Source organism: Caloenas nicobarica, chromosome 25 (genome assembly GCF_036013445.1).
Source record: "Caloenas nicobarica isolate bCalNic1 chromosome 25, bCalNic1.hap1, whole genome shotgun sequence".
NCBI classification, from domain to species: domain Eukaryota; kingdom Metazoa; phylum Chordata; class Aves; order Columbiformes; family Columbidae; genus Caloenas; species Caloenas nicobarica.
The window spans coordinates 6,030,782-6,058,592 of NC_088269.1; the positions used below are offsets into that span (position 1 = coordinate 6,030,782).

General features: G+C 63.2%; 1 protein-coding gene across 4 annotated transcripts; it reads right to left on the bottom strand.

The window, feature by feature from the left end:
• On the bottom strand, positions 1 to 24,214 carry FGFR1 (fibroblast growth factor receptor 1). Of its 4 annotated transcripts, none has more exons than XM_065651559.1 (18): positions 24,002 to 24,214; positions 17,396 to 17,593; positions 10,207 to 10,470; positions 9,440 to 9,523; positions 9,017 to 9,192; positions 7,545 to 7,668; positions 6,731 to 6,921; positions 5,386 to 5,530; positions 3,972 to 4,168; positions 2,789 to 2,934; positions 2,575 to 2,696; positions 2,349 to 2,459; positions 2,066 to 2,256; positions 1,849 to 1,971; positions 1,687 to 1,757; positions 929 to 1,066; positions 369 to 474; positions 1 to 272 (listed from the first exon to the last, which is right to left on the bottom strand). In XM_065651559.1, exons 2-18 carry the CDS (start codon positions 17,484 to 17,486, stop codon positions 96 to 98), a joined length of 2,457 nt encoding a protein of 818 aa, XP_065507631.1. In that variant the 5' UTR covers positions 17,487 to 17,593; positions 24,002 to 24,214; the 3' UTR covers positions 1 to 95. The 4 variants fall into 4 exon arrangements, with proteins under 4 accessions (XP_065507631.1, XP_065507630.1, XP_065507633.1 ...); XM_065651558.1 differs by having other exon boundaries at positions 2,789 to 2,933; positions 3,965 to 4,168; XM_065651561.1 differs by lacking the exon at positions 10,207 to 10,470.
• Between the last annotated feature and the right edge of the window lie 3,597 nt (positions 24,215 to 27,811).

The window sequence follows — 27,811 nt, forward strand, 5'->3', positions numbered from 1 at the left end:
CCCGTCCTGCAATGGCTGAGCGCGGCAGCCCGCGGGCACAGCATGGCACGGCACAGCGTGGCACGGCACGGCAGTTCTCGGTGGCAGGGCCACGCTCAGTGTCGCTTCAGGCCGCCGTTGGTGTGCTGGGGGGGCAGCTTGGGAAGGCACGGCTCGTCCGGGAGGGGGTCGTGGGAGAAAACTGAGTCCTCGCCCGAGGAGCAGGTGGAGCTGCGCGTGGCCGGGAAGCCGGGGGAATACTGGTCCAGTGGCACCGAGAGGTCCAGGTACTCCTGGGAGGGACACAAAGGGCTCGGGAGGGGACATCCCGGGAGGGGACATCCCAATAGGGTGAGGGGGGCGCGGGCTGGCGGCCGTGTCTCTCCTACCTGGTTGGAGGTCATGGCCACGATCCTGTCCAGGTCCTCCACCAGCTGCTTGAAGGTGGGTCTCTGGGAGGGGACGGCGTGCCAGCAGTCCCGCATCATCATGTACCTGGCGGGCAGAGGGGGTGAGGGCTGAGCCCGCGGCCCGCAAAGATGCTAAAGATGCTATTGCTATATGCTATCTATATTTATATATTTGTATTTGTAGGTATTTATATATTTACGTTTGTATATTTATAGGTATTTATATATTACATTTATCTATATTTATACGCTATTGCATATCTAGGGCTAATCCCCTGTGTGGGAAGAAGGGAAGCCCCTGCCTGCCCGTCCACCGGGGGGGACGCAGGGCTGTTTCGGGAGGGGCATGCACGGGGAGCTGAGCTGGGGTCACCCCGGGATTCACCGCTGCCGGGAAATACCAAAGGGAGGTGTCAATTATCGTGGATGGGTTGAGCTGATGTTTTAGCAGGGAACTGCTTGGCAAGTAACTCTGAACATTTGCCCCTGCACCCGGGGCGGTGCTGGTGTCCCCCATCCGCGTCCCCTGCCGCGCTCACAGCTCGTTGGTGCAGTTGCTGGGCTTGTCCATCCTGTGCCCCTCCTTCAGCAGCTTGAAGAGCTCCTCGACGGGCACGCCGGGGTAGGGCGAGCCGCCCAGCGTGAAGATCTCCCAGAGCAGCACGCCGAAGGACCACCTGCCAGGAAACACCGGGACACGCTGGACACCCCTCAGGGATGACACCCCTCGTGGGGTGACAGCCCCTCCGCAAAGCTCTGGGTACCCTCAGGAGTCTGCTGCGATGGACCAGCACTAACAGCTGACTCACAAAGGCAAACGAGTCCCACCACCAAATATAATCGTGATTCAAAATGCAGGGTGTTTCAAAAAGATGGACCCAATGTGTTACAATCACACAAAAATTTATAAACGGTTTAACGAGTTATCGAGTTTTCATAACATTTTTATAAATGCTTTGCATTCCCTCCACCTGCTGTGCGCACCGTTAAGAGCTTTATTGATGGGCAGTTCGTGGATGCAGAGATACAGCGATTTCAAATGGAGTCCATCTTTCTGAAACTTCCTGTATTTTGTCTGCTGGTGCTAACTGTATTTTCATTTAATTAAGACGGATCACAGCTGGTGCACTTTGCCGTGGTGTGTATCGTGTTCACCGGCAGGTGCTGGCCGGGATGCAGCGGGACGGGATGGCAGCGGGATGCTGCCAGATGCAGGCAGCGGGATGCTGCCAGATGCAGGCAGCGGCGCAGGCAGCGGCGCTGGACAGGGAGCAGACATCCCGCAGCTGCTACTCACACGTCGCTCTGGTGGGTGTAGATTCGGTCGAAGAGCGCCTCGGGGGCCATCCACTTCACCGGCAGGCGGCCCTGGGACACCAGAAAGCCCCACGTTGGCTGTGTCACCATGCCGGGACATCCCCGGCACAGCAAGCACCGCTGCCATGGCCCCACCACTCACGTTTGTTGTCTTCTTGTAGTAATCGATGTGGTGGATATCGCGGGCCAGCCCGAAGTCGGCGATCTTCATCACGTTGTCCTCGGTCACCAGGACGTTCCTGGCTGCCAGGTCCCTGTGGATGCACTGACCGAGCGCGGGGCCGTCAGGTGGTCCCCAAGCCGCCCGATGAAACGGGCTGGGAGCGCCGGGTGCGTCCCCCGCCCCGAGAGCCCCTCACCTTCTTGGAAGCCAAGTACTCCATGCCGCGGGCCACCTGGTATGCGCAGGAGACCAGGTCCTTGAAGGAGAGCTGCTCCTCGGGGACGCGGGCGGGGTTGTAGCAGTACTCCATGCCCGGGGGCCGCCGCGCTTGCAGGTACTCCCGCAGGTTGCCCTTGCTGGCGTACTCCACGATGACATAGAGGGGACCTGAGGGACAGCGGGATGAGCGGCCAGACCCCGGCACAGGGGTCCTGTCCCCCCAGGGACAGTGTCAGCCCCCCCGGCCCGCACATCCTCACCGTCCTGCGTGCAGGCACCCAGCAGGTTGATGATGTTCTTGTGCTTCCCGATCATCTTCATCATCTCCATCTCGGAGATGAGGTCGGACAAGTCCTTCTCCGTGGCGTCGGCTAAAACAGGAGGGACAGGTAGAGGTCGGGGGGGGCAGGCTGGGTCCCCCCGTGTCACACACCCAGCCAGGGTTGCGGCATTGCACCGGGACCCCCGCTTCTCGCCACCACTTACACTTGAGCATCTTCACCGCCACCTTGGTGACGCGGTTGGGCTTGTCCTTGTCGAGGCCGATGGCTTCTGCCAGCACCACCTGCCCGAAGCAGCCTTCGCCCAGCGGCTTGCCCAGGATCAGCCTGGGGGGAGAGACCGTGAGGGGGGGCAGGTCCCTCAGCAGCGCCGCTGTCCCCGCCAGCTCCCACCCGCGTCCCCAGGGCCGGGATGTCACCTGTCGCGGGGCAGCTCCCAGCGCGGGTCCTCGGGCAGCTCGTACTCGGAGACACCGGCCAGCATGGGGGTGCCGCTGGAGGAGAGGCGCGAGGGCCGCACCAGCATCACGCCCGAGTTCATGGAGGAGCTGGAGTCGGCCGAGACCTGCGGGGGCCGGGGGGGACCGTGGGTTACCTTCACGCAGCGCGGGGTGCTGCGCTGCGGAGAGATGCTGACCAGGAGCCTTTGCACCCCAACCCCGCCTGCATCCCCCGCCTGCATCCCCCTGCCTGCATCCCCCCGCCTGCATCCCCCGCCTGCATCCCCCGCCTGCATCCCCCGCCTGCATCCCCCCGCCTGCATCCCCCCGCCTGCATCCCCCCGCCTGCATCCCCCGCCTGCATCCCCCCGCCTGCATCCCCCGCCTGCATCCCCCGCCTGCATCCCCCTGCCTGCATCCCCCGCCTGCATCCCCCGCCTGCATCCCCCCGCCTGCATCCCCCTGCCTGCATCCCCCGCCTGCACCCCCCTGCCTGCATCCCCCTGCCTGCATCCCCCTGCCTGCATCCCCCGCCTGCATCCCCCTGCCTGCATCCCCCTGCCTGCATCCCCCTGCCTGCATCCCCTGCCTGCGCCTGTATCCCCCTGCCTGCATCTCCCTGCCTGCGCCTGTATCCCCCTGCCTGCATCTCCCTGCCTGCATCCCCCTGCCTGCATCCCCCGCCTGCATCCCCCTGCCTGCATCCCCCTGCCTGCATCCCCCTGCCTGCAGGCGTGGGGCCCCATCAGCGCTGCTTCCATGCTGGACCCAGACGAAGTAATTTTTAATTAATTTCCGGCATGCTGATACTGCAAAAATCTACAGCCTGGGAGTTCTCCTGTCTCCTCGGTGTGTAACACACGCTCTTCTGCTGGAACGTTAAATTGCTGTAAATCCTTCTGGGCCCCCCAGTACCCCACTGAGCCCCGCCAGGGGGGCGAGGAGGGGCTGTGCAGCCCCCCGGCTCATTGCACTGCTGGGCCAGGACAGAACCCATCAGAACCCATTGACAGTCCCCACCAGCTGGGGAGGGTGGCACACACAGCTGGGGAAGACGGTCCCAGGTCTCCATCATCCTCATCCTGAAACCTCCCCCCAGCAAGGGCAGGTCCTCTGCGAGGGGCAGTAGGTGCAAACGAACCCCCTCTCTACTTTCTGTTACCTGTCTGCGCAGGGGGATGCTCTTGGCCAGCTTGTGCACGGCCAGCTGGCTGTTGAAGTCCGTCTTCTTGGTGGTACTCTTCATCTTGTAGATGATGACGGTCACGACCATGCAGGAGATGAGGAAGGCCCCGGTGCAGTAGATGATGATCTCCAGGTAGAGGGGGGACGTCATCATGGCCGGGGTGTCCTCGATAGCTGGGTCGGTGCGAACAGGGCGTCAGCACCCGTGAGCCCCTGGGGCTGGGGAGCCCCGGCTGCTCCCCGTGCTTGGTGGGGACACGCTCTGCATTGCCGGGACCTCAGTGCAGTGTGTGGCAGGGACCAGTGGGGCTGAGCACCCACCCTGGTGGGGAAGCCGTGTGGTACCCCCAGCTCCTTGCCCCACGGCTGGGCAATGTCTCTGCCGCATCCCAGGGACGTGCCCAAGGCAGGATGGAGCTCTGGGCTGGGGAGGGGTCAGCTGGGGAAGGTGTGAAGTGGGGGGACAGTGGCCATGTCCCCTGGGACAGCAGCACCAGCTGTGCTGTGGCAGCAGAGCCACAGAGCTCTCGGGATGCTCCTGCATCACCCCCAGCGATGGGGCACCACGGGTACCCCTGGGCAACGGGTCCCCTGCCAGCTGCAGGTCCCCCGGGGTCCGGGGGTCACCCTGTGCATGGCGGGATGGAAGGGCTGTGCAGCGGTGCCCGGGCGTTACCGATAACGACTGTCAGAGCCCGGGCAGCGCAGGCAGAAGCAGCTCCAGCAGCAGCGGGACCCCCGTGCTGGCGGGGAGGAGGGTCCCATCCCCCCTGCTGTGGGACAGACCCCGCTTTGGTGGCTGCTGGTGGCAGAGGAGGTGGCAGTGCCGCGAACGGCTCAGAGCAGCTGCAGCCACGGGGCATGGTGCAGCGCGGCTGCAAACCGCGGCGAATCTGTCAGGGTGGGAGCTGCCATTGCACCCCCGGCAGCACCCCCAACCTGGCCCCCCAAAGAACAGAGCCCCAGACAGAGCTGTGAAGAGGGAGTCGAAGTTTTGTCCCACCTCCGAGCACACCTGGCTGGCAAAGCACCGCCTGATAACAGGGAAGTTTTTGGCTGAAAAGCCACCAACACACAGCGCCCCAAAAACTTCCCTGGTGGAGTTATCAGGCTGGGGTCCGCGCAGCATTGATGCCTGGGGAGCAGCATCAATGGGGACAGGGACAGCGGCCCCGGCAGTGCAGCAGAAGCAACACACAACCCCTGGTTAAATACCCTGAGTATGCATCGTCTGGGCCAGGGAGAGAGCGGGGGACAGACCCCAATCGGGGGGCGAGGGGGGACACAGCGGGGGACACGCGCCCCGTCCCACAGCCACGGGGGGAAACGCTCTCTCCCGGACCGTGATGCATACGCTGGAAAGGAGGGAGGAAAGGAAGAGGAGTATATACCTTCGAGAACTGTCAACCATGCAGAGTGATGGGAGATCCCAATAGAATTACCCGCCAAACATGTATACTCCCCAGCATCCTCAAATGAGACATTCCTTAAGTGAAGGACTTCCATTTCTTTGTCTGTCGTGTTAACGCCAGCCGTCTAGAGGGAAAAATGGAAGCAAAAAACGGAGAAGCAAACGACATGAGACCTTTGGGAAGGAGGCCAGAGAGAAGGGAGAGCCCCGTCTCATTTGCCAGAGCCCCGGGGAGCAGACAGAGACCACTGCAGACCTGCTACGAGACCCTCGGGATGACCACTCATCCCAGCCGACCTACGGACACGCTGGTTAAAAACCCTTCACCAAACTGAGCGCCCTGCCCATCGGAACATGCTGGCCATGGGCTGCATGGAGAAACCAACCCCAGGCAGAGCCGGCCGGCTGCTGGCACGAGGGTGGAGACACGGGGACGGGGACAGGAGGGCAGCACAGACGGGGATGCAGCACAGACAGGGACACACACGGGGGACACACCAGGGGACACACACAGAGCACAAAACCAGCCGGCCCTGCCGAGTGTTTTTCCATGGCTTGTGGCACCAGAAACACAGCAGAAACCAGAGAGCCCAGAGTTTTGTTTTCCGCCGCCGGGGAGCGACGGTGCGAGGAAACACCCCAGCGGGCGTCCTTCCGATTACCTGTGGCCAGAGGCCTGGTGACAGTGAGCCACGCAGACTGGTTGGCCTCGCCAATATAATTGGAAACCTTACAAACATACTCCCCGCTCTCCGCCTCTGTCACATTATACAGGGTCAGCACCTCCGCGTCAGAGCTATTAATCCCCGAGTGCTGGAACAGACCAACAACATGGAGTCACACGGACGCGGTCCCCAACGGCAGCGCCCGGAGCACCAGCAGTGCCGGAGCATCGGCATCGGCTCCGCCGGCGCTGCTCCCCCGGTACCCGGGGTCACGGGAGAAGGGGCGGCCATGGGGCTGCAATCCTGCTCCCCACGTGCCCCGGGGGTCAGGGGCACAGCTGGGGACATCCCTGCACCCCGGCGGGCAGGGACACGGCTGGGGACACCCACGCACCCCTCTGGTTGGGGACAGGCTGGAGACACCCACACACCCCCGGGGGTTTGCAGCGCAGCCCGTTTGCTCACTGCGAGCAGGGAGAGCTGCTCTCAGCGGGACGGATCGGGGGCTCAGCCCCCCGTCTCCAGCGTGGTGCTCGCCCCCCCAGCCCCACGGCGGGTGCCTTTAGGGACTCAAAGGGGCGCGCTGCCCGTGTGCAGCCGGGGGGTCGGGCAGCCCCCCTGCACTCTCCCCCCTGCTCCCCCAGAGCTCCCCGGCTGTACCTTCAGGATCTGCACGTAGGGCAGGTTGTCGGGACCGATCTTGCTGCCGTTCACCTCGATGTGCTTCAGCCACTGGATGTGGGGCTGGGGGTCGCTGTAGACCTTGCAGACGAACTCCACGTTGCTGCCCAGGGCCACCGTCTTGTTGGCCGGCAGCCCTGCCTGCAGGATGGGCCGGTGCGGGGACCGCTCTGCGGGACGGGGACACGGGGACCTTACCGGGGGAGGCAAGGACCCCCGGCTGGGGTGGGCACCGACGCACCCAGTGTCCCCTTCCCCAGGGACCCCCCACAGCGGGACAGAGCAGCCAGGAGGAGCTGGGGACAGGGACAGGTGAGATCCCGGTGCAGGGACAGGGACGTCAGTACCTATTGGGGGGGTCAGAGGTCAAACAAACCTAACGAGGGCCCCGCTGTTAACAAAGCGGCTGCCACCGCAGTGAGTCAGCATTAACAAACCCCTTTGTTCCCCTCCCTGACTGTTCCCTTCAGTTTGCTCAGTGTAATCAAATTAAATCACATTTTTAATGGTTCATTTACTGGCATTTAGAGCAGCTCCACATGTGGAACTGCTCAGACCAGCCTTCCCAGCTGGGAATTATGGCTAATAAGGCGATTAGAAAAAGTTTCTGTCTGGTCTATGAAATTATGTCCACCACAATTAAAAATCCCCAGACCGGGTTAGGTGAACCTTCTGCCTCTCCTGCCCGGGGACCGGCTGTGCCGCAGACTCCCTGTCCCCGTCTCTGCAGGGTGCAGCACCCGCTGCTGCTCGGGGAGGGTGGGGGACACGGGGCGACCCTCCAGCTGCTCACCCACGACATCCAGCTGGTAGGTGTGGTTGATGCTCCCGTACTTGTTCTCCACGATGCAGGTGTAGTTACCCTTATCGGACGGCACCACCGAGTCCATGATGATGCTCCAGGTCGCGTAGCGGACCTGGGGACACGGGGACAATGACAGAGCCGGTCACATGTCAGAGCTGGCTCAGCCCCCGGCCCCCGCCGCAGAGCCAGGACATAAATCTCCCTTTGAGGTCACCTTTCCCCTCTCCTACGGAGGGGCTGTAATTGCTCCCAGCTGTCCCGGGACAGCCTCGCACCGAGCCAACTGTGCCGAGAAGCAGATGTTGGGAGCCGAGCGTGATGGGCTGGCCCGGCTCGCAGGGACACCCCTCTGCGGTGGCCCCAGCGCGGAGGGAACAGACCGGCATTGTTCCCCCTGCCGCTTCCATGGGGCTGGACCCACGCTGCTCCCCACGGCCAGCGGGCACCGTGCAGCCTGGGCGTCACGCAGCCAGGACACCTCCCGGCGGGACCCGAGTGCTGCTGACCAGGCGTTGTCCTCTGGGACGGGTCCTGGCGGCTCAAGGGGGCTGCGAGCGCTCCCCAGGTCCCGCCTGGGCACAGGGACAACTTTCCTGCGCCCAGCCCCATGCTGCCGGCTCCGGCTCCTCCTGGCGAGACCCCCCAGCCCACTGCATTCCTCCCTCCCAGCTGGAAACTGGTTATTTCCACAGCCCCACATTTCAGCTCCATTAGCTATCCAGGGCACGGCGCTGTCACCGGCCGGGGAGCCGCGGTGCTGCCAGCTCCCTGGGATCCCGCGTCCCTCCCCGCGATGTGCCGCGCAGGGCCAAGGGCTGTGACGTGGCCGAATTCCTGCTGCGTGCCCCTGGCATCTGGCTGGAGCCTGTGGCACGCAGGGCCGCGGCCGGATGCCGTTTGTGCAATAGTGGCAATGGAGTGACCAAAGCCATGTCCCTGCAGCACCGAGGGGCACAAACCCGGGGCAGGCTGCAGCCCCGCTCCGGAAAACCAAGGGAGGTGAAGAAAGGGGATTGTGGCGGTGACCTTGTGGGGTGACCCGGGGGTCTCCGGCTGTGGCTGCCCGCAGGGTGACAGTGGCCCTGGATGCTGGAGGAGCGCGGCCCACCCGCCCTCTGCTCGCGGGGGATTAGGCGAAGCCGCAAGGCCAGGCTGGCCCCCTCCCCCCGGCGCTGACACGACCCAGAAGCAGGTCACCGCCGTTGTCACCGCCGTTGTCACCGCCGTAGGGCGATCTGGCAATGGGAATAGCACAGGGGCCCATCTGCCCCTGCTGGGGGCTGCATGGACAGGGGGCTCGGTGCCTCTTAAGCTGCAGAGCCCCTTCCCCATCCTCCCGCCGCCAGGCGAGCCCCCTGGCTCCGGCCCCTCGAGGGGCACCCAGCCGGATTGAGCATCTGCCGGCAGGGAAAGGCGCTGCCCCCCGCGGCTGTACCACCCCGGCCCCCCTGCTGCCGTACCTTGTAGCCCCCGATGCGGTGGTCGGGTTTGAACTCCTTGCCGTTCTTCAGCCAGCGCAGCGTGGGGTTGGGCGTCCCGCTCGACGGACACTTGAACTTCACCGTCTTGGCGGCGGGGACGGCATGGAGCTTCTTCTCCATCTTCTCGGGATAGGTCCAGTACGGAGCGATGGCCTCTGCGGAGTGGGGGGGTCAGCACGGTGGTGGGGGCACCCGGCCAGACCCCCCAACTACAGGGGGCTCCAGCGTTTTGCTCCCGGTTTAACCCGAGGACACCCAGGCAGGGCTGAGTGGGGATGCCGGAGGGTGGCTCCGGACACGGGTGTTCCTTTCTCCATCCCTGGGCGGTGCTGGGAAGGGCCCTCAGCTCCCCCTCGCCTCCCCAAAGCCAGGGCAGCTGGGACTAACCCATCCCGCACGTACGGTTCGGCTTGGTGTTATCCGCCTCCTTCTCCTCTGAAGAGGAGTCGTCTTCATCGTCATCATCCTCTGCAGAGGGGAGCGCGTCTGCAAGAGAAGAGACATCCCAGCTGAACATCCGCGCACAGACCCTTCCTGAGCGGGACCAGCTGGGGACCGGAGCACCGTGGGCTGGTGACATGGGACGGAGCCCAGTGGGTGGCCGGGGCAGCGCTGGTGGGGGGCGCGGGGACCCCGGGTGACACCGCTGTGCGTGGCCCCAGCACAGCCAGGGCTGGCAGCGCCAGCATCCCGGTGTCACAGCCATGGACGTCGTGCAGCAGTTTGCCCGCGGGTGATTTCTGTGTCCATGCACGGGTCCTGTCCCACACTTGGTGCCACCAGCCCCTCTGGGGCAGCAACCAAGACCCCACGGGCACAGAATTGCCCCACGTTCCGACACCTCGAGCCCTTGTTCTTCTCCAGCCTCACACTCCATCGCAGACCTCAGCTCCCCCTGGCACATCACTCCTGCGGCAGCCCCCAGCCCCCCCAGACCAACCGGCGACAACCTCCAGCTGCTCCCCGGCACCGCAGCAGGCAGGGGACCCTGCGCCGCGCCGCTGGCTTCTCGGGGCACCCCAAATCTGCCCAAACTCACCGGGCAGATGCATGCATGGCCGGTGTGGGTGCCGGCGAGCGCGTCAAGGCGAGCGGGGGCTGCCGGCTTGTTGCTCCGCAGCCCGGCCCTGGGGCTGCCCCTTCCCCGCGTGCCTGGGGCCACTACGAACCTGAGACGTTGACGGAGAAGTAGGTGGTCTCGCTTCCCGAGGGGCTGTTGGTCATGCAGGCATAGAGCCCCGAGTCCTCGGGCACCGCGTCCCTGACCTCTACCTCCTCCCCGGTAATGCGCGTCCGGTTGTTCTCGGCCAGCTGGACGCCGTCGCGCACCCAGTTGATGCTCTGGACGTCATCCCTCAGCCGGCAGCGCAGCTGGAGGAGGTCGCCGGGGTGGGCCGAGTAGGACTCCACTTCGATTTTTGCTTTGGGCAGAGCTGGAGGGGTTAGGAGAGAGAAGAAGAAAAGAGAAAAAAAAGGAGAAAAGGAATAGAGACCAAAGGAAACCATGCTGCTGCTGCTGCTGCCGCGGCTCTGTGTTAATGGGGCACCATGCGCTGCTGGGGATGCTCCGAGGAGCGGCTGCTCCGGTGAGCCCGGGGGGACCCGGGGGCGGCTGCAGAGCGGGGGAGGCAGAGGCAGAGCTACGAGCAGCCCAAGCAGCACCAAGCACTTCACCCCCGCGGCAGGACCCGGCCGGGGAGTTCAAAAGCACTCACACATATGCCACGGCAGGGGCTTTGAAATGGGGGAGAAACAGGCAAATTGAGATTTCTCAGGCAGCAGCGGCTGGTTGGGCAGGAGCATCCCAAATCGCAAAGCCCTGCGTGGCTCTGCCACTGCGCAGGGCTCCCGGGATCCCCAGCACCAGCAGCCAGCGAAGCGGGCCAGGGTCCCCATGCCACCAGGACCCCCGCCCCAGTTAGAGTGCAGGGACGGGGGCAGGAGAGCTGGGGGCTGCGCCAGGACAGCGGGCAGGAGCGAGGTCTGCGGGGACAGGTCAGCCCAGGGCAGCTCCGGTGACACAGGTGCCGGCCGCGGCGTCCCCTTCGCAGCCCCCCTGGGCGGGGATTGCTGCAGTTGCTGCCCAATGTGACACTTGTGTGAGCAGCACAAAGATCCTTTCTCTCCATCCCGCTGCTACGTGAGCTGGTCTCTCTTGGCTTGTGCAGACACGGCTCCGTCCCCAAGAGCTCAGAGGGGGTGAACGAGCGGCTCTTGGTGCAGAGCTCGGGGTTTCAAACCATTCCTTTGAATCCCACGGCCCAAGGAAGGGTTCGGGCTGTTGCAGCTCCGCAGGCGCTGGGGCTCTCTGTGGCGATGCAGGGTGGATGCAGCACGAGCATCATTTTGGGAAGGAGCAGCACGGGCTGATGCATGTGGCTCCGGGTCCTGCGTGCTGCTGTGGACGCAGCTCTCGGGGCCAGAGCTGTTCGGCAGCATCCTGGCAGGAATCGCCGCGGTTCCACGGCACCTCTGGCTGCGCTGGGAGCAAGAGCCAACGGTGCCGCAGGGGCACGGCCGAAGGTTTCCATGGTGCAACTGCTCCGTGTCGGAGGGGTCCAGAGCGGGGGCTGGAAAATCCCCACAAACGCTGCGCGGGCAGCCCAGCAGAAACCGCCTGGAAACCTCCAAACTCCAGCTGATCCGCGGCTCCAGGACCGAGGTGCTCGGTGCGCACGCAGCCCGCAGGCCATACCCTGGCCGCAGAGACAAGGGCAAAGCCACAGCTCTCCCTCGGGATCCACACAGAACCCAGCAATTTGCAAAACAGCAGCCAATTACAAACGGCCGCAGCACCCGAGTGCGCGCCGGAGGGGCTGTATCACACACCTTGTCACCCCCACCCCGCGGTGCACACCGAGCCGGGCAAGCGCAGCCTCTTCCCCAGCTCGTCCTTGCGCCCGCAAGGTCTGTGCCAGCACCGAACCCTCTCGGGCAAACAGCCCTGCCCAGGCCAGCGCAGGCAGGAGCACAGGCTGGCAGCATGGGGACAGGGCTGTCACCACAGCATCCTCCTCCTCCTCGGACCCACCAGTAGCTCCCTGCTGCCAAAAACGAGAGCTCAGCGCTCCAGAAACTCCCATTTACAGCACCTTGATCTGCACTTTGCTTTCTGGCCACTCCTTTTCATGCTCATGAGAAGTTTCATGGGGAAAACATCTACAAGCAGCTCGAGAGTTTCTCCTTTTTCTTTTGCTGAGCGCTTACAGGAGAACAGCGTGCACAGTTCAGGGGCACAATTCAGTTTCCTTGGCTGCTAGAAGAGCAAAAGCCATGGCTCCAGATCCATCCATAAGACGTTATAAAGCATTTTGACATGGAAGGTGAAGACTGGTGGGAGTCTCTTGGTGGCAGAAGAAAGGTCTTGCTTTTGCAATCCTGTTCTCCCCTTGATTTTCTCTTGCAGGATGGGCACTTCCAGTAGCTCTGATTTATGTTTCAAGTGATTAGTCACAGGCATCTTCCGAGGCACACAATGCAGCAGCGATGTCCCGATGTCCTGTCGCCATCTGTCCGAACACCACGGGACTGGGTAACACAACGTCCTCCTGTCCGTCCTGATTCCCTTCTCAAACGGAGCAAGGTCAGCGAGTGATAAACACCCGCCAAAACCCAAACCAAGGCGAAACTCGGAGCCGCAGGCACGGCCGTATCTGCCCTTATCTCGCTGCCCCCTCGGCACTCAGGTCTGCCCCTCCCCACACACTGATAAACTCATTCCTTATCGAGCAGAACAACCTGCAGAAGGTGGCTGAAGCTGCCCACGAATGTCCCCTGACACCGCGGCGGTGCGAGAGCTCGCAGAGGTCACCTCCCCACCAAGCCTGTCCCCTGGGCCACCACGGGCTCCTGCCTGGGGAGCTCTGCAGGAAAACCGGCCGTGCTGCGGCGGGGAAGCTCCTGCCAGCCCCTTGCTCTGCAAACGCCTCCCAGCTGGACCTGCAGCCTGAGGACAAGGTGGTCCGGGGGTAGAAAAGGTCTTTGGAGTGAGGAAAACCTTTGAGCCAGCCCAGTCCGATGCTGAGGCTCCAGGATGCAGCGAGCCAGGCTCAGCATCGCGCAGTCCCCAGACAGCCCGCGCAAGTGCCACCGCTCCTTGGGCCATCGAGCAGCCCGGGCAGGGGCCGGGGGCCGCCGGCGTGTGGCCAGATCGCTTTTCAAAGGCAGCAGCCCCCTCCCCCGGGCCCGTGAGCCGAAGGCTGTTTTGCATTACCAGCGTGACGGGGACGCGCGGAGGCGTCGAGCGTGATGGAGGGGAGAGGGGAGGCAGAGGGCAAGGCAGGAGCCTGCCCTCTGCTCACCCGCAGCACATCTCTGGCACTCGGGGATGAGGCGGAAAACGCGGCTTGGTGGGAGCAGCCTGCAAACGAATTCACAGGCTAACGAGCGCGTCCAGGTTCGCTCACCCTCGGGTGGGCTGGGACGGTGCTGCTGCAGGGCCGCCCTGGCACACAGACAGTGCCGCGGCCGCCGGGACGGCTCTGCTGGCATCGGGCAGCCCAGCTCCCACGGCAGCTGATGCACCAAAACCCCCTTGGAAACACAGCATCTGCAAAACCAGGGATTGCAGCCGGGGCAGCCGCGGTACCGATGTACCCCACGCACGTTAACGAGGGCGAGCCCGTTTGATCACTGGGCTCCATCCGCCTGAAACATCTCTTTCTTATGTTCTGCTTTTCTGTAACCTAAAGCCCGGCACCAGGTGCAGCCCAGCCCCTCCGCGGAGCCGCCAGCCCGGCCGGCTGCGCCCACGGCGGTGCGAGCTCGCCCCGAGCAGCCACGTTAGCACAAGTTTAATCGGCCAGACAAACGCTTGGCTCTGCTCCCCGGGCCCTTGCCTGCCCTGGCGCTGCACGGCCGGGCTCTGGATGCTCCCGGCGCCGCACCAAGGGGCGATCCGGGGCGGGGGGATCCCTCTGCCCAGCCATGCTGCAGCGATGCTCACAGCCCCCTCTGAGCAAAACAGGGCGAAGGAAGGAGGAGGAGAGCAAACGAAACACCAGCAGCCCCAGCAGCTCGCCTGCCTGGAGAAAGCAGCAAAACAGACATGAGATCTGGCACATCTAAACTATGTGCTGTCCCCTCTTTAACCCAAACTCCTCGGGCCAGGGAGGCAGCCCCAGTTTCCCGGTCTGGGTCCCGCGGGGCAGAGCCCCGATGCCCCAGCCCTGCACATCGCTCCTCGGCTTTCAAACCAGCACAAAAAGTAGGTGCTCTGCAACGGCCAGGGCAGCCCGCGCTGGTTTTATTACTTTATTCCAGCTTTGAAATGGAACTGAAAGCAGAGCCGAGCACCAGCCAGATGGAGAGTGTCACCAAGCGCATATAACTGTCACCCGCTCCCCCAGGACTGGCCCCACTGGGGACGGGGACGTGGGGCAGCAACCCTGGGGAGAGGAGCGACACAGATTAACCTCCGCCCCCCCATATCTCCACGCCCCCCAGGTCTGTGCACACACACAGCGAGGGGCCCAGCGTGCAGCCCCCCGAGCGCGGGGGCGGCGGGTGCGATGGCGGTGGTGATGGCAATAAAGCGGCCAACAAAGCGGCGCGGGGACAATGAGGGCGGGGGCGCGGGGCCGCGGCCACCGGTTGCCCTGGAGACCCCAGCGGGGCTTTCTGAAGGTATTTCCTGAAGAAAAAGCACACACATGCCCGGCAGCCCCGCTAATCCCAACAGGAAGCGCTTACCGGGATGCGGGGATTGGCTTCTTTCTTATTTAAAAAGCTCCTGGCCCTGCTGGACCCCCCCAGCCCGGGGGATGCCCCCAGCAGCATCCCTGCATCCTGGGGGATGCACAGCAGGGGGATGCCAGTGGTGCGAGGTACCACTGGCTCTTTCCTGGGGGGCTCAAGGCATCCCTGGCTCCTGCTGACCCAGCCAGCCTGGGGGGCAGCAGCTCCTCCCCACCCTCTGGTCGTCAGTTGCTTCCTGGGGCAGGGACGGGGGTTTATTCGCTGCCCCGGGCGCCCCCACTCTGCCCAGCCTGCACGTCAGATGAAGCAGTGGATTGCAGCGCCCGGGTTCCTGTGCAACGCTCCTGCCAGCGCTGAGCGAGGGCTGGGGAGAGGAGGAGGAGACGGCAGCACCCCCAGGACACGGCAGCGTCCCCGCTCCCCAGAAACCCGCTCTGTACCCCAGGCAGCGATGGGGCAGACCCCGAGTGCTGGGGCAGACCCCAACTGCTGGAAATGCCTGAGCAGCAGCGAGGACAATAGCAGACAAGGAGAGAGGAAAACAAATCCCCTCGGCAATTTTCTGCAGGTTTCTATTTAACCTGAAGACAAAGAGCAGCTTTGTGAGGGAGGGCGACGGAGGTTGGTCATGGAAATTTTTTGGCTTTTTCCCCTTAACTAGGGGGTTTTTTACCACCTCCAAATTTAGGTAGCTATAAAACACAGTAAGTGCCCATTAATATTTTACTTGCTGCAGATTTTTCAGGAACGGGAGGGAGCCCCTGACAAAGGCAGAGCGCCCAAGCCCCCTCCCCACGCCACGAGGAGCGGGTCGGCCATGCAAACCCTCCTCTGCGGCGAGGCCGGGGCCGCTGGCCAGGGATTATTCATTCCCTCAGGAGGGAGCTTAGAGCCTCAGAACCGGGAGAAAACCGAAACCCCATAAACATCCCCAACAAAGTCCGGGAGAGCCGCTGCCTCCGCGGCAGAGGGACCCCAGCACGGGGATGCTCGGGAGCCGGTGGGGATGCAGGGGAAGGACAGCGAGCCCGGCCACGGGGACACGACGACCCACGGCACAGGAGCCGTGTCCCCACGCGCACCCCGTGGGACCCCAGGGCTGGAGCCGGAGCCCATGGCGGCCGGGGACGTGCACGGTGCCGGTGGCACGGCTGCGGCTCCTGGCCCCGCAGCGGCTCTTCCCATCCCGCGTGTCCTGCCGGGAACATTTTGTTCCCACCAACCAGCCCTGGAGCCAAAGAACGGACTCTGCTCCAGCCGGGCTCCTGCTGTGGCACTAATTGGGCTGCCCTGGTGAGAACCGTGTCGGGAAATGTTTCCAGAGGTTATTGTTAGCCCTGGCATGAGGCTGGCGAGGAACCAGCTCCCTCCTCTCCAGCCTCTCCTCCTCCTCCTGACGCTGCTCCCCAAACCCTCTGGGGGCTGCAGGGCACCCCAAGCCCACCTTTCCTCAGATTAGCCCTCAGCCCGAACACCCCGACAGCTTTCCCAACGCGATAGCGGGGCTGCCAGCACTGCTCTGCTCTCCCAGCAGCACCAGAGCCATCCCTACCCCAACCGCCGCCAGGAAACCTCTTCCAGGAAGAGCAATCTCCCGAGAAAAACATGTTTACCGCTGCTGACCGCGTTATTTACAGAAGCGGGGAGTGAGCATGCCAGTGGAAAAATCTTGGAGATGGTCCTTGTGCGCGATGCTCTGCCCGGGCTCCTCTCCGGAGCCGGCAGCTCCCTGGGGACCGTGCACGGCCCCAGCCACCCCACGGGACGTACCCGCAACCAGGGACCCGCTGCTCACACCGAGCATGGAATGCTGCTGCTCCCTGGGTGCCACACAGCACCGCACAGCACCGTGCAGCACCAGCCCCGCGCCAGCAGCACCAGCAAGCAGCCTCGCAGGGTTTCGGTGGGAGGAAGAGGGAAGGGGAACTAGCCCTAAAAAGCAAAGCAGTACCCCACAGACCAGACATTCTTGGGTAATTAAAACCAAAAGGCAGAAAGTCAGAAGTCCCGCGCGGCGGTGCCTGGTCTGTTTATTCTCTGCCGCACCGAGGGGAAGGCCAAGGCTTTGAAATGCCAGAGCGGCGCTTTCGGCCGGGGCCGGCTGTCCCCAGGGCCAGGGCACCCGCTCAGCCCACCCGCTGCACCCAGGCAAAGCTGGTCCCACGGGTGCTCCCCAGCCGGGAGCAAGACCAGAGCACCTCGGGTCTGCAGCCAAAGCCTCGCCCCCACCTGCGGAGCCCGGGAGCAGCCCAGCCTCCAGCAGGGCTGGGAAAGGCTCCGCACATGTCCCAAGCTGCAGACTGTCACAGGGAAGCGAGTGCCATGTCACACACTGTCCCCACTCCAGGGACACAGCCCCCGGGGCTTTGTAGCCATCTCCAAGCCAACAATTTTTTGCCACAATCTCCCTCCAGGTTTAAACCACCCACAGGTGATGCTGAAGCCGTGCACAGGCTTTTCGTGCCCACGCAAATTGCTCTTAGCAGACAAGACATGCCAGGCAGCTGGGTGACACTGCGCTGCTGCTGGGGGACGTGTCCGTGTCCCCACTGCAGCCCGTGACTGCAACTCGCACCAGCCTCTGCCTCTTCTGCAGAGACACCAGCCAGGTCACCGGCAGAGAAACGCGAAGGACGCGGAGCCCCCGTTGGCTGCTCTTACCTTGTTCGGGCAGGGTGGGGGCCGGGCGGGCGGCGGCGAGCGCGGCTGTGACCAGCACAGCCCAAAGGATGAGGCACCGCCAGGTCAACATCCCACTGCTGCGGCTACTGCTCGGCGACTGGGCTCCGCAACTCCCACTCCATGGGGACCCCGGGCGGGCGCGGGGGGGGTCTCCGCCGGGCCGTCAGCCCCTCCGAGCTGCGAGGGAGGAAAGCAGAGTCAGGGCAGGGCCAGCTGCACCCCCGCGTCCCCCCAGCCAGCCCCCGCTGTCCCAGCACGGCTCCGCGGGGCCGCGCTCGCCATGGCGGGTGATGCTCTGGAGCATCCGGCCCAACAGCGCGGTGTCCCCAGCAGTGGCGGCAGGTCCCTGCAGACCCCTCCGCAGCCCGGCGCGATCCAGCGCTGACTGGCGGGGTTATGTTCTCCTGCACGAAAGCGCTGATATGCCGAGAGTAAAACTGCTGGCGAAGCAGAATCGAGTGCAGAGAAATTTCCCAGAACGGTGGGAGAAATTTTCAAACGCCAGTCATACAGAAAGGGATATTTCTGCTCTCCTGCTTTCCTCTTCCTGCACCTCATTTGTGCTGGAAAGTGGAACTCCCATACAGATCAAAACACTGCAAAAATTTGGAAACAAAAACCTCCTTGACCCCAGCTGGGTCATCTCGGTGTGGCAGCTCCCAGAAATTTCTTAGTTTTCTTTAACTTTGCTCGGATGAAAAATAACCTCCCACTCCTGGCATGTTCTGCGGGACAGGAGAGATGCTCCTGGTGGGCTCTGAAGGGTCAGTTCTCCCCTGTGCAAGCTGCCAGCAGGCACGATGTTTGCAAACATACCCCTGCCCCTGTCCCTTGCTTCCACAGCATCTTCTGCCCTGAACACCCCCGGCAGCATCGGGACCCAGCCCAGACCCCTGGGTGCTCCAGGACTGACCCAAGACTCGTCTGTGGCAAATCCAACGTATCCAGACCAAAATCTGATGCCATCCATGTCACCGCGCAAGCCTGGCAGAACAGATCCTGCTGCAAACCCCGGCTCCTTCCATTCCCTATAGGATCTATAGGGCACACGCAGCCACCTGCTATGGCAACGCCTTCCCGGAGCCGAAGGGGTTAGCCGGCGCCTTGGCCCCGCTCCCACGTGCGGCAGATCTCTTTCCACCAGCAGCTGTTTTCAGAGCGGCCATTCGGGGAGAAATCCCCCGGTTTCCAGGGCCAACGCCGCAGTTTGCTCTGGTCCCTGCCAGCTCTCACGCTGGGCTCTCCAGCTGCTTGTCCCCTCGGGTCCCCGTCCCCTTCCCGTGCCAGGGGACGGCTCCGTGCGGGGAGGGATCAGAGCCGGGCTCTGGCACCGGGAGACCCAGCGGAACCCGATCGCGGCTCAGGACGCCCCGGGGTTGTGCCCTCATCCCTCCTTCCCCTCGCCTGTCCCTCCCTCCCACCACGCCGGGAGCGTGGAGCTCTGCCAAAACGCGTTCGAGGGGGATGCTGGAGCCAAAGCCCGAGAGCAGCCGCCCTGGCCAACTGGTCCCAGCAGCGTGGATGTGAGCGGAGCCCCATGTTCCACCCCCGCGACACATCTGCGCCTCGGCGGCAGCCTGGGACACGGGTCCTGACACCAGCCGTCACTAATTGTCCCCCTGGGCTCTGCCGAAGAGCTCGCCAGCGAGATCCCTGCCCAGCTCATTGCACAACCCTGGTCCAGCCAAAGCGATGCCGGCCCCGCACCGGCTGGCGGCAGATGCTCCGGGAGCAGCAGAAGGACCAGGGTGTGGACGATGATGCCATCCCCAAACCCTCCTCCAGGCTCCGGCTGAGCACCCTGGGGTGCAGCTGTACCCCCGCGCCCCGCAGCCCTTGTCGAGCACCCTGAGCTCACCCCGATCCTCTCCTGAGCAACTCCTGCTCCCCAAAGCCCCGTGCCGAGCCGCTCCCGACCTGCCGGGCGAACAACCACGTCCTTTTGCTGTCAGATATCTGTCTAAAGTATGTGCTGTTAAAAACCATGAGTAATAATTGTAGTGAGTAATAAGCCGCTACTCATCCTCCCCACGCGCTCAGTCCGCCGGAGCTCTGGCCGCCGCCTGTCCTGTCCCAGCGAGGGAGCGAAACCCCCAGGATGGGGGCTCCAGTTTAATACCAGATGCTGCCCGGGGAGCTTAGACCCCCCCGCAAACAGCCTCTGCAACCCAAGGAAACGCACCCAGGGTGCAGGCTCGGGGGCTTCAGCTGCCTCCTCCCTGCCCCAACCACTCCAGCTCTGCCCAGCGCAGGAGCATTTGGGACCCGAAATGTTGACACAAGCAGTTGGGCAGGGAAAAGCAGCACCCAGCAAACACCGGCGTTATCTCCCAGTGCCAGCGCTCCCAGGCGCCAGGCAGCGCGCTTTAAAATAGTTATTGAATGTTAACAATTTATCAGGGTTTGGAAGGGGGAGGTGGAATTCTTCTTGGGGAAAAAAAAAAAAGTCTTCAGTATTTCTGGAAATTATTTTCTGTCTCTAAGTGGTTTTGTTATCGACAGCACACGCTCTCCGGAACATGCCCTAATGTGGAGCGTCTGCGTGGGCCTCCCGAGCCGGCCCCGCGCCGAGGGGAGGGATGGAGGGAGGGATGGAGGGAGGGATGGAGGGGAGTGCAGAGCCTTCAGGAGCGGCAGTTCCTGAAAAATGAGTCAGTGCTGGCTCGGTGCACGGCAAAGCCCTTCTCCAGATACACCTCAGAGCGGGCGCCTTCCAGCTGATTCAGGGGCTTGACAGCAGCGTATTTCCATGGCGTAGGGATCATCGGCAGCGAGGGGCTGCCCCTCGGCTGGGAGTCACTGGGACGGCACGGGAGGGAGGGAGGGACATGTGCCGAGGTCCGGAGGGACTGAGCCACTGATTCTCAGCTCCAGAACAGTGCAGGACAGGGACACATCCTGCACAAACCGAGCATCCCCTCGCTCCTCTGACCAGGCTCAGCAGCACCCAAGGAAATCCGGGTGTTCAGAGCAGCGGATGCCGAAGGGCCGGGGCAGCGCAGACCCTTCCCTCCTTCCCAAGGCAAAAGGGAGCCCATGGCACCTGACCCTGCCTCCCCGGGCTCCTCTGCGCCTGCTGGACAAGACGAGGAAGCAGGGAGAGTGCTCCTACCTGTGCAAACAACAGCATGGCTCTTCTCCCTGTTTATACAGCTTTTAAATACATCCCCACAGGAAACGGTTTGCCCGGGAGGACAGCGGCTCGGGCAGGGTGGGTGTCCGGTCCTGCCAGGCACCGTCCCCGCTCTCCCAGCACTCTGCAATTTACTGCTCAGAGGTGGATTCAAACAACTAAAAATGGAAGCAGCGAGAGAGGAGCCAGGGCTAACTGCCCCGCGGAGACCTGCCTCAGCGCCTGCAATTACCACCGGCCATTACACCCACGGAGCTATTTCGGAGCAGCGACAGGACACCCGTGCGCCCACCCATGCACCCTCCCAGGGGCAGACGCACCCCGCACGTTGGCGAAGATGCTCTCACGCATCCTTTGCATGCCCGTGTGTGCTGGAGAAGCTGCCTGGTGCAACCTGTCTCCCCCATTGTCCCCGGGGACCGCTCGGGCTGCACTTTGGCCTCTGGCTGCTCCCACGTCCGTGAGTCACAGGGCTGAGCTGTCCCGGGGACACCGCACGAGACGGGACCTTCCCCGCTCGGGTGGCAGCCGGTGCCAGACGTTTCCGAGCTGAGTGTTGTGGGGAAGCCCCTTCGCACCCCACGGCTCATCCCCAGGAATGCACCCAAAGTGCCAAAAGCAGGAGCGGGTCCTGGAGCAGGGTTGGGGCCCAGGCTCAGCCTGGGGCTCCCCGCAATGGAGCAGAGCTGGCCCGTGCAGCATCCACCACGTCAGAGTGTCCCGGGGGCAGGCGAGGACCGGGGTGCCTCGGCGCCAGTGACCAGCATGTAGGCAGCCGGCAGAAAAACAACAGGGCAAGGCCAAATTCAACAGGGAGAAGGGCCAGAGCTCAGCTCCCAGGTCTGAAAGGCTTCGGTGGGGGCTGCAGCCACATGTCCCTCAGGGCGGAGAGGTGGCGACTGCCGGCGGGAGACCTTGCCTGGCACAGATGCCCTGCGGCTCCAAAATAAGGGAAGAAGGCTCGGTTCTTCTCTGAGGCTCAACACAAGCAGCCCTCCAGGCACCCTTGGGGAAGAAGGGCACGCCAAAGGCAAAATTCGTGGGCGACATGGAGAAAAGCCTTTCCCTCACCCCTCTCCTTGCCCCAGCCTGCGCCTCAGGTCAGGAACCAAGTATTTGCTGAAATAGAAAGCAAATACAACTGCAAATGTAACTATAGGGAAAACCTATAATGCCTAAAGCAGACGCATGCTTGGAAAAATAAATATCCAACTGTGCAGCATCCACACTGCGTTAACCCTTCCCGGGCATCGGTGCTGCAGCCTGGCGAGGACGTGCAGCTCCCGGGGTGTCTCTGGCAGCCAGTTCACTGCTTGCTGTGGGCGTCCAGCTGCGGGGGAGCCTGGCACATGGGGCAGGAGGATAGGGAAAGCCCAGCCTCATCCATGGATCTCTGCAAAACCAGGTCAGGTTTAGAAGTGTCCTCAAATCTGGGGATCTCTACCCAAGGGCTCGATTTTCAGATCTACAGAGCATCCATGGGTACCCAAAAACCTCCCCCAGGCTGGTACCACTGACTGCTCCAGGACAGGGACATTGGGACGCAACCACAGCCCCTGAAGAGTCTGTTACCCACCTGGGGAGGGAGCTGGATGGGTTTTTGCTACCTCCATTTGCCTTCAAACCCAGAAGCAAAAGGTCCTCAACGGGGGAGAAAGCTGAATCGCTGGGATGGGACAAATATCTGTGACCCAGCCCCAGTTGAGTGGCCCCTTCCAGCAGCCAGGCTTGGGGGGCTGCAGCGCCAGGGGGAAACCAGCCGGGACTGGAGGCGATGCAGCTCCCAGATCAGTCTGCATTTTTCAGCAGATAAATAAACAGGGAGCTCCAGTTCACACCTGAAAGCGACCCAGGCCCCTTCCCCGCAGTCCCACGGCGGGCACCTCTGGCGCGGCAAAGCCATGAGCCCACCGGTGCACACGTGGGCTGCTCGTGCAGCGGTGCCGCTCCTGCCTTCACCCCGCCAGGGCAGGGACTATTTATTTTAATCCTCTCCGAGCTACACAACGAAAAGGCAGCAGTGCATGCCAGCCCCCACAGAGATTAAGGGAGGAAGTGCTCCTGTGTGGGGAAAATGGCTGCGAGCCAGAGCGGGGTCCACAGGGTCCGCATCCTGCGGCATCTCCCGGGCTGGGCAGGGTGGCTGCCCCCCCCCACACCCACTCCTCTGCACACACTCGCATCCAGCTGGTCAGCACCCAGAGATCTCCAGCCAGAGCAAATCACCGCCTCCGCCTGAACACAAATCCCCGTTTCGCTCTGGCCGGGACCCTGGCAGACTAGCAGCCTCCCAGCCCGTCTGTTTTATTAACGCAAGCAGTTGGGCGAACCACACCGTTGAGGTTTAAACATTGATGGGAAGGAAGCTGCAGCAGCCAGCCGTGACACTCGAGACACGGGGCAGTAACTCAACAATCCGGGCAGAGGAGAGAATCGCCAGGCGGCTTCAGTGCTCCTGGCTGTAACCTGAACATGGACACGCTCTGCTCCCTCCTCGCACAAGGTCAGCTGGTTGTGACCACGGCTCACGGCCCCAACCGCAAAAATCCCCAAAACCGCCACCCGAAACCCAGCCGGGCGCTGGTGGGCTGCGCACACCGGCCCAGCAGATAACTGAATATCGCAGGCACCGAGGCTGCCACGCCGCACTCCCTGCGCGTTCGCCATGTACAAACCACAGCGATTCCCGGAGACCCGCAAAGAGTTTGGATAAAGGAGCCTCTCGGAGTCCCCCCCTCTCCGCAGGCAGCAACACAAAGGGAAACACAAACTCCAGGACCGCGTTATTCCAAGTGCCTCCGTCCCCGGTGACCACCGAACGCCCCAGGATCCAAAAATCTTAGACAAAACCAAACCCAGCTCCTTTTCCATCTTTTTCTGGAAGCCGCGAGGCTCCCGCCCAGCAACTTTTCGAGAATAGGGGCCAGGCAGCAACTGGGAAAACAGCCCCCGGCCGGGCTCCCCCGCGGCCCGGGGGGATCTCCGGCCCCAGCCCGCCCCGGGACCGGGGCTGCAGGCAGGTTTCCAGCCCCGGCTCGGTCCGAAAGACGGGCTCGGACCCGCCGCCTTTCAAAAGTGCCGCCCGCCGAGCGGCTCCAGCCGCGGAGCAGCTGCAAACCGGGGCCCCCGCGACCCTCGGGAGGTGCGAACCGGAGCCCCCGCCAACGCACACCGGAGCCCCCGCGGTGTCCGCTAACTCCCAGCGCCTGTAACTCGGAGCCCTCTCGGTGTCCGCAAAGCCCCAGCGCCCACAAACCGAAGCCCCCCTGCTCCATGCCTGCGAACCGGGGCCGCCGTCGAGCCGCCCCGCCACGGGTGCACCGGGAGGGGGGCATGTCCGGCCGCGGCGGAGCCCCGCGGGACGGGGGTGTCCCCAGGTCCCGGATCGGGTCCCCGCCGCCAGCCGCACGGAGCATAAAGCGATGCCCGGCGGCCCCGGTCCCGGTACTCACCGGAGCCCCGCGGCGCGGTGCCGCTCCCGGGAACAATGGAGGGGAACCCCGGCCGGGGCGAGAGACGCAGCCCCGCCGCCGCCGCGCTCACAGCGGCCGCCCCATGGCGGGGCCGGCCCCGAGGTGGCGGCGGGAGGCGCTCCCGGAGGCGCGGCCGCCTCGACGGCCGCCGCTGCCGCTGCCGCTGCCCGCGCCGCCGAGTCCCCGCCGAACGCCCGCGGCCGCTCTGAGCCGCTCCCGCACCGCCCCGCCGCCTGCTCCCGGCTCCTCCCCCGCCTTCCTCCCACCCTCCTCCTCCTCCTCAGCGGCCTGATGGGGCTTGTAGTCGCCGCCGGGCCGTCCTCCCGCCCGGGCCCCCGGGCTGCGCTCTCGACAGCGGGGTCCCGGGGGTCTCCGCAGGGTTTTGCCGGCGGTTGTCGGCCCGGAACCAGCCCAGGCTGTCGCAGCGGGCGCCGGCCGTGCCGCGGGAGGGATGCTCACCCCTCCCTGCTCTCGCCCTGTTGCATTCGGTGGCACCGTGAAAGCCTCGGGCCCCCGGCGCAGGCAGGGGCAAAGGGATCGCCTGCACCCCGCGGTTTGCCCGGCACCCAGCCCGGGGGCAGCAGCACTCGGGCAGCAGGTGTGGGCAGAGCTTTGGGCAGCGCCCAGCCCAGCCCTCTGCAAAGCAAGGCCTCGGGGCACCCACTTTCTGTGAGCAGATTTTTAAGAGGTTGATCAGACCTAAATCCTTCCCAGGAGCCATCCAGGAACCGCTGCTGCTGCAGACCCTGCCCTTCCCAGCAGTGTACATCGGGCCATGCTCCACCGAGGGGTGGGAACACAGCAGCTCTACCACAGACCACCCCAAAAACTCTCCACATGCACAGGCAGGCACATGCACCTTCCGCTCAGTCTCAGCTGGTGCCACATTGGGTGCCAAAACCAGAGGGCAAAGTGGGATGGATATTGCTAGGCCAGTGATGCCAGCCTGTCTTTACCCTCCCACATGGGGCCCACCCCACAGAGCCCAGTTTGTGTGGCTCAGACCAGCCCCCCAGAGCTGGGTGGCTCAGGGTAACACAGGTGGTGCAGGAGGCACAAGCACAGGAGCAGCCCCAGCCAGACTCCAAGCCGGGGCATCCCAGAATGAAGACATCTCTGGCTGGCAGTGAAAGACCTGCGCGAGGCAATGTGCAAGTGATTAAGTTATAACAGGGAAGAGGACAGGCTGAATTAGCCCTGTCAATCACTAGAGCTATATTTGAACCAAATGCTGGGCATTCATCTTCAGGAGCAGCCTCTTGCTGGTTCAGGCAACTGTTCAGCTTGCCATGCCAAGACCCACGGGATATTTTCGTTCCAGGATGACAGATGTGCAGACAGAAGAAGGGGGGAAGGTAACACACCTGCTGGGATGCCGTTCTCCCAGCAAGCTGAACATGGGGAGCATTTAGATGACAGCAGGGCAGCAGAGCCAACCCAAATCCCCAAAGGCACAACTCACCCCACACACTCTGCTCCAGAGCAGCCGTGCCTCCCACTCGGCTTTTGTTCCAGACTTAATGTTGGCCCTGAAATAGACCTTATGGGTTTGCACCCTCATGGTGGAAAGGGGACAGGTTCGTATCACTGCTGCTGCTGTTCCTTGGGGGTGGTTTTCTGCTTCACTGCATCGACAGGACCCAAGTTCTTGGGCCTTTATAAGTAAAGGTGTTTGCAAACGGCAAAAAATGGAGAAAACCAACCCCTGCTCCTGGGAGGCTCAAGGATTCAGCTGCTGCATCCCTGGCCTCATCCCCACCTGTGGTCCTGGACGAGGGGTGGTGTGCTGGGCTCTTCCACACGTGCATTTGCACTGGTGATGCCATTTTGAGGCAATGCAGATGCTAATTTCACAGGAACCTGGGCGTGTTTCAGTTTAGCTGCAGCTAATCAAGAACAGGATTAAGAAAAACTTAAAGTAGGTCTCAGTTACCACAACAGCTGAACAACTTACATGTGTCAGGCAAATCCCTGGGACAGGCTGCAAGCAGCAGCCAGCGGGGAGCAGCATCAAAGGCACAGGTTGGGCTCAGCTGGGGAGGTTTGCTGAGCTGTTGGGTACTGCCCGGTGCTCTGCTCTGCCATGGAAATTGGAGAGCCCATCCTGGGCTTTGCGTTGGTTTAGTAAATCCCACCTCAATCCCCACAGGCAGCCGGGCTGGGGCAGCTCACTCCTGTGGGGATGCTGAGACCTTTCCCACGCTGCTGATGGGGATTTTGCTCCTGTTGTGGGAGCTGCAGGTTCACTGTTGAAGAGCAATCCTTTCTGCCTGGGACAGTGAACCAGCTGCTGCTGGAGGACGGGAGGTGGTCAGGCCCGTGGCAGGGACACCATGGTGTCCCCTCTGCATCGTGTGCGCACACAGATACACCCTCCCAGCTCCACGTCTGCGTGCTCAGCACCGTCAGGCTGCCCACCTCCACCTCCGCTCGCCAGCCCAAGGCCGTGGGGTGGCCTTCGGCTGCCACCCACCTCCGCACACCCACTCCCAGCTGTGGCGTCACCCATCGCGGGGTGAAACTGCACCATCCCCATGGTCACAGCACCGGTGATGCCGATGGGCACTGGCACAGCCCCTGGGCTGGGGGAGCTGCCCGGCTGCCATCGCCCACCCAGGCAGGTTTCCCCCATCCCCAGAGTGGTTCTAGTGGGAACCAGAGTGTGAAGAGGGGGCACAGAAAGGGCTGAGCTGGAGCAGAGCCCAGCACAATAGAGCGGCTCCCCCCTGACCTTGCCTTCCCAGTTAAAGATCTGCAGCTCTCCCCTCCTCCCCACTACAAAGGGGCTCTTTTCAGCCCCTAATTCTGCATTTAGAAAACAAAAGCAGATGCATCTAGTTTGGGTTTGGAGAGGGGGAGGCAAGAGCAAATGCTGAAGAACAAAGAGCTTTCCCTGACAGATCCGACTGACAAAGACTTTGTCAGCTCCATCCCTCCCTGAAAAGGCCGGGGCACATCAGGGTGCGGGGCTCCTTGCAGGCAGCTGCCGGGTTGTGGCTGCGAGCCCGTGCGAGCGGCAGCGCACACATGTGCACGGCGCTGCTCCCGGGACGTGCACGCAGGCACTGGCAGTGGGACGTGCACCAGCCCCGCCGTAGCGAGCACCAAGCGTGCGCAAGCGTGCAACCGGGTTTGTGGGTGCATCGCGGGATGCCGCCTGGCCTGGGGTGCAGGTGGGAGCCCCGTGTCCAGCCCCAGATGGGAGCCAGCACTGGGGACAGGCTGTGCTTGTGCCACCCACCTTCCTGATCCCCGAGACACGATCATCACCTTCCCCCCGCCGCCTCCCCTTGCTCAGCACCCTGCAGAGACTTCAGGTGTGTTGTCCAACCTTGGCAAACGCTTCCCATCAGCCAGAACATCTGAGTCACAGAGAGCAGCTCAGCGCGCTGCCCAAGGCCAGCAGCTCGCCGGCCGGGATGCGCAGATTCGGTTTGCCTGCGTTGCCTCAGAGAAGTCAAGACCTTCTTGAGGGCCAGTGGCCGTCCGGGAGCTCTCAAAACACCAGCTTTCCCAGGGAAACGTGACACGTGAAAATCAGCGACACCAGAGATGAAGCATCAGCTCCCGGGCATGATTTGGAAGCCAAGCGCTGCCTTTTACAGGAAACCCCCTCTCCACTGCAGCTCAATAAACTGTTATTAGTGGCTCTGGCTGCAGCTACAGGCTCTGCTGGTGCTCAGCTGGACTTCGGCAGCATCACTGGGATGCTGCTGTGCCAGGGTAAAGCCTTGGCACGGGCAAAGCCGTGGCTGCAGGGCCCAGGCTGGCTCCCCAGCACTCTCCTTC